This window comes from Gymnoscopelus braueri (genome assembly GCF_963280865.1).
Source record: "Gymnoscopelus braueri genome assembly, chromosome: 11".
NCBI classification, from domain to species: domain Eukaryota; kingdom Metazoa; phylum Chordata; class Actinopteri; order Myctophiformes; family Myctophidae; genus Gymnoscopelus; species Gymnoscopelus braueri.
In genome coordinates, this window is record NC_137613.1 from 36,422,112 (window position 1) to 36,426,862 (window position 4,751).

Below are 4,751 nucleotides of genomic sequence, written 5' to 3' on the forward strand. Positions count from 1 at the left end.
GTACAACACGTACTGTACACGTATCACTGGTTTAAAGTTTGGTCTACTCCGGGGACTCCCGCAGGGGTCCAAGAGGGGGTTCCAGGGGGTCCCAAGGCCCAGCTAAATGAACCAAATGGTATGCGTGTCTGTAACTCTGAGCGTGTACTAATTCCATTTGCGCGCTCTCACAGTTATGGGGGTGTCACACGCGTCGTAGTCAACACATCTGGAAGCGCAAGCCGTTTCGTTAGACGCTTCCATTTCCCATGTTATCTTGCGGGGCTGTACGCAGTGTCGTTCATTTGACTTGCCTCTGAATGGCTGACAGAAAACTACAAACTACAAATGAAATGGATTCCAAGTGGGGTCCTGCACCCGCAGATGTCCTGACTGTCCAAACGAGATAGTTGGGACGGGTTCGGACAGCCCGTCTGAAACGGAAGTTGTCGTTGTGAGCTTGTAGATGTAAAGCATAGAGTGTATACAGTACATTAATAGTTTTTAATCTCTCTGCCTGTCTGTCTCTCACTCTCTCTCTCTCTGTCTCTCAGTACCAGCGGCACTCTCCGTTGCCACAGCAACATCAGCTGCAATCCCCTGCACCCCAGGCCAAACAGCCCTTGTTGCCTGGGGCAGGACTTCACCTGTCTCCACGGCAACCACACACAGCATCCCCGGCGGAGTCGGAGGTGGGCTGGGGGTACCTGAGGGCACAGCTGGGGAGCAGATTCAGTATCTGTGTCAAAGGGGAAAACAAGGACTGGGGCGAGGGAGGAAGAGGGGGAGAAAGGGGCCAGATTTGTGCTTCCGGGCCGAGGGACAAGGGTATGGAAAGTGATGGGGAGGCTAGTGATAAGGTCACTGATGCAAGTCGTGAAGTTGGTAAGAGGCTAGGCATGTGGAATGCCGCGAAGGATGAAAGTGACGGTACCGATGGCACCCATGTGGCGGGAGAGGATGATACGGGCGACGGCGATGGGGACGTGATTAGAGGTGAGGGGTTGAGGGTGTCCCGGGATGCCCTGGGGATCCTGCAAAGCTTCGTCCAGGATGTGGGTCTGAACCCGGATGAGGAGGCCCTCCACACCCTGTCGGCTCAGCTGGACCTCCCCAAACACACCATCCTCAGGTTCTTCCACAGCCAGGACCACCGGCAGGGTCAACAATCCGCACACTGTCAGCACCGCAGCCGCACTCACGACCAGCCTCACTGTCAGAACCGCAGTCCCGGTCAAGAGAAGCGGTCCGGTTGCTCCTACACAGACCTGATCCAGGCAGACAGAGCAGCTGAGCAGCGAAAGGAGCATGGCCGAGAGGGGGATACACTCCGACAGGATGAGAGAGAGGATGGGGAGAAAGACAGTCATTTGGAAAGAGAAGAGGGAATGACTATTTTAAAAGTGTTGAACATAAGTACTCAAACTGTCACTGGTCTGAAGGAGGAGCAACAGAAATACATGTAACCCAAATCCACCTGATAACAGGATGGAATTGGCGACACATTCCAGATGAGTTCCTTGAGGTGCTTTGTTTCTTGATACGACACACCACCACATCCTTGGACAACATACAGTTCAAACACTGTTGTCATTTTGACTCGTGACCACGTGACCACTACAATCAAGTGTTCTCCTTATAAGAACTTTATGAAATGGTTTATATAGAACCTTTTAGGGGCCATTAATCAAGCAAGCTATAAAACCTTTTTCAAGTTCAAGTCATGACAGTTTTATTTATATAGCACATTTCACAGAGAAAACTCAATGTGTCCCGTATAGAACCATGTTTGGTAATCATGTGACATTATTTCACATGCTGACTGCATAGCTGGGTGGGATACAGTATGAAGGGAATGAGATTCCATTTTCTGTACAGATAGGAATTCTATATGGTTGAGATTTTAGAGAAATTAGTACCGGCCTATTCGGGAACAATACAAGTTGGGAATGATGCAAGTTGGAAATACGTGCCCCACCCGGGTATATAATATCCGTTGTGCCCGTCTCAGGGTACCCGTTGTACCCGTCTGTCTGTCTTTTATGCACATATATGGAGTTCTGGGTCAGGCATGCCCAAATATAGGTAGGCCATTGATGCCATCAGGGTACTCCATATATGAGGATTTGCAGATTTATCTATATTTTTTGGATATAAGCTGATCTGACCGACTTCCCGCTCAGCACATCACTCTTTCGGGTCCTCAGCAATACGCACGCCAATTTTGAAGTCGGCCAGGCCCATATATGGGTATAGCGGTCAGACAGCGGTGGACAACCGGATCTCCATATATCTCGACACCGGTGCGTACACGGCACTCCCTCGGGTGTGAAATCGGTCGGACAAACGGTTCTCAAGATACGCGAATTACAGACGGACAGAAGGACACTCGGACAGAGATTCCTTGCATTTATAGCTAGATGCTCATGCCATCAATGCCTTTGCAGAAAGTGGCACTGCCAGTATGTTTTTATACAATGATAATGTCATCACTGTTTTGTCATTTTTTATTTGACTTGTGCTTTGTGTTTTCAACAAAATTATTTAATCCTATAGGCCTACATAGGCCTACATAGCCTATAAAAGGTTAAGATAACAGTTTACTCAGAAATCTCTTCATTACACTTGTTTGTCTTGCCCATGTCTACCATAGTCTATAGCTGTAGAAAAGGTACAACGCGACTATCCGTAAATGAGTCCATTAAATAGTCTTCCATTCCTCACCATATCAGCTTTTTAGCAATTAGAAAGAGGGTATTTGTTTCATTTCAAATATTTCTTAAGGCATTTCCACTGATGCATGGATTCATGAAGAACTCTTTTTACCAAATCTGCCAGTGAAAGAAATAAACATAGCATACACCTTTACAAGCAGATTATTTATGTCTATTTTGTGCTCATTTCTTGTCACATGAATCAGGTGTGGATGAAACAAAGATGAATGATCATGTTGATTTGAAAGCCTGCACTGTCATTTATTAAACACTCACACTCATTTTATTCATGCAGGCGGTTCATTGTGTACTCTGCTGCACACATATACATGTGCCCAACGCACCTTTACATGATACTGCCAGTGACGTGCAATCTATCCTGTTAAAAATAAGAATGCTTTCTCTTATAAAATGTATTTTAATTTTCTACGAAAATTTCAATTTGAACACATTTTATCAAAATTTCATTTAAATAGACAATCTCGGAGATGAATAAAGAGAGCCGGATGACTTTCACCTTCGCTTAATGTCTTTATTTTATTGTAACATAAAGAAGCAGGTGAGCCAAGACATTGAATAGATCCCTTTTCATTAGGTATTTGGACAGTTTCATCTGATGATTCACTCATTCACGCATGTTTCTCTTGAGATGTTTAATCTTTCTTGCTGAGCTAATGTTTTTCTTTCTTGTAAACAAAGACATTATCATATTATGCAAGAAACCAGTGCAAAAATCTCACGATATAGGGCTGTGATAGAATCTGTAGAAGAGCACAGTTAGAGATAGCTGGGAAAAGGAACCATGCCATTTCTGCTTATCAAGATGGCAGCATCTGAATCATGGTTATTTACTTTCCTCAGAGAGCCAAGTTCTGAAACTACTACTGAGTGGCAAGAAGAAGAAAAAAAGATTTATATCACCAGATATATACAGTCTATTTATTTATTTACCTCAAAAGAATTTAGTGCAATTCATTGTAAAGTGAATAACTAAGACTAGTGTAGGACTAAGACGTATGACTAGAGGAAGGACTAGGACTAGTGTAGGACTAAGACGTATGACTAGAGGAAGGACTAGGACTAGTATAGGACTAGAAGAGGAAGGACTAGGACCTATATAAGAATAGAGGAGAGACGAGGACTAGTGTAAAGGTCCTTACACACGGCGAATGTGCGAATATACGCAAAATTCGGACTTGTTCCGAATAATTAAAAGACGCTTTTTCGCTTCGCTTTTCCGCTTTTTCGCGCCATGTACGCTTGCATTGACTTTATAAGGTTTTAAAAAAAAGCGTATTATTCGCACGAAAAAATCGCCCCGGTGTGTAAGGACCTTAAGACTGGTAATCCTGTACCTGGCCTGTAGACCTGTTCGCAATTTGGTGTTAGGAGAATTTCTCACTTGAACTGAGTCAATGGGTCCCTAGACATGAAAAATCACAGAGGTGCTTGTCCAATGGCCAAATCAAACGATGACCATTCTGGGTGATTTTGACCTTGAAAGGTCATGGTCAAGGTCATTTTGCTATTCTGAAGACCTTGGCCATAACTTGGCCATTGTTAGGAGTAAATATAGGTCTAAATCAACTACTTCTGACGTTTAGAATTCATTTCTGATATTGTTTTGACCATTAAGGATCTGTAATCTTTCAATGACTCGATTATGATTTTGTTCTTTACTGTCACTTTTATTGTATTTTTTTCATAATGATTTGTTTTATTTATAACAAAAGACATGAACATGAGAAATATAACAATTATAAATCCCCCTTTAACTTTTATTTTAATTGGGTGTTGAAATTAGCAAATAAGACTATGTAGGAATAACGGTGATAAATAAAATCGTAACATAAAATTAAATAACAATTTCACTCAAAGTGCGCCATACTGTGATTGTGTGCATGTAAGTTAGTGTGATGGGTTTCTACAATTTCTCTCAAAGTGCACTGTATGTGGCCTGGGCTGCTGGCGTAGCGGTCCAGGCACTTAGGCTCAGTGTAACCTGACGGCGTGTCGCGGGTTTGAGTCCCGATCCCGGCGGCCTTTGCTGCATATCAC

General features: G+C 43.6%; 1 protein-coding gene across 1 annotated transcript in view; it reads left to right on the top strand.

Annotated features, from left to right (window-relative positions):
- satb1a (SATB homeobox 1a) overlaps positions 1-3,184 on the top strand; it is a 19,869-nt gene extending 16,685 nt beyond the window's left edge. Inside the window, exon 10 of the mRNA XM_080442205.1 lies at positions 534-3,184. Coding sequence (XP_080298331.1) covers positions 534-1,445 — 912 coding nt within the window. The 3' untranslated portion in view covers positions 1,446-3,184. The remainder of the gene's footprint in view (positions 1-533) is intronic.
- The last annotated feature ends 1,567 nt before the right edge of the window (positions 3,185-4,751 follow it).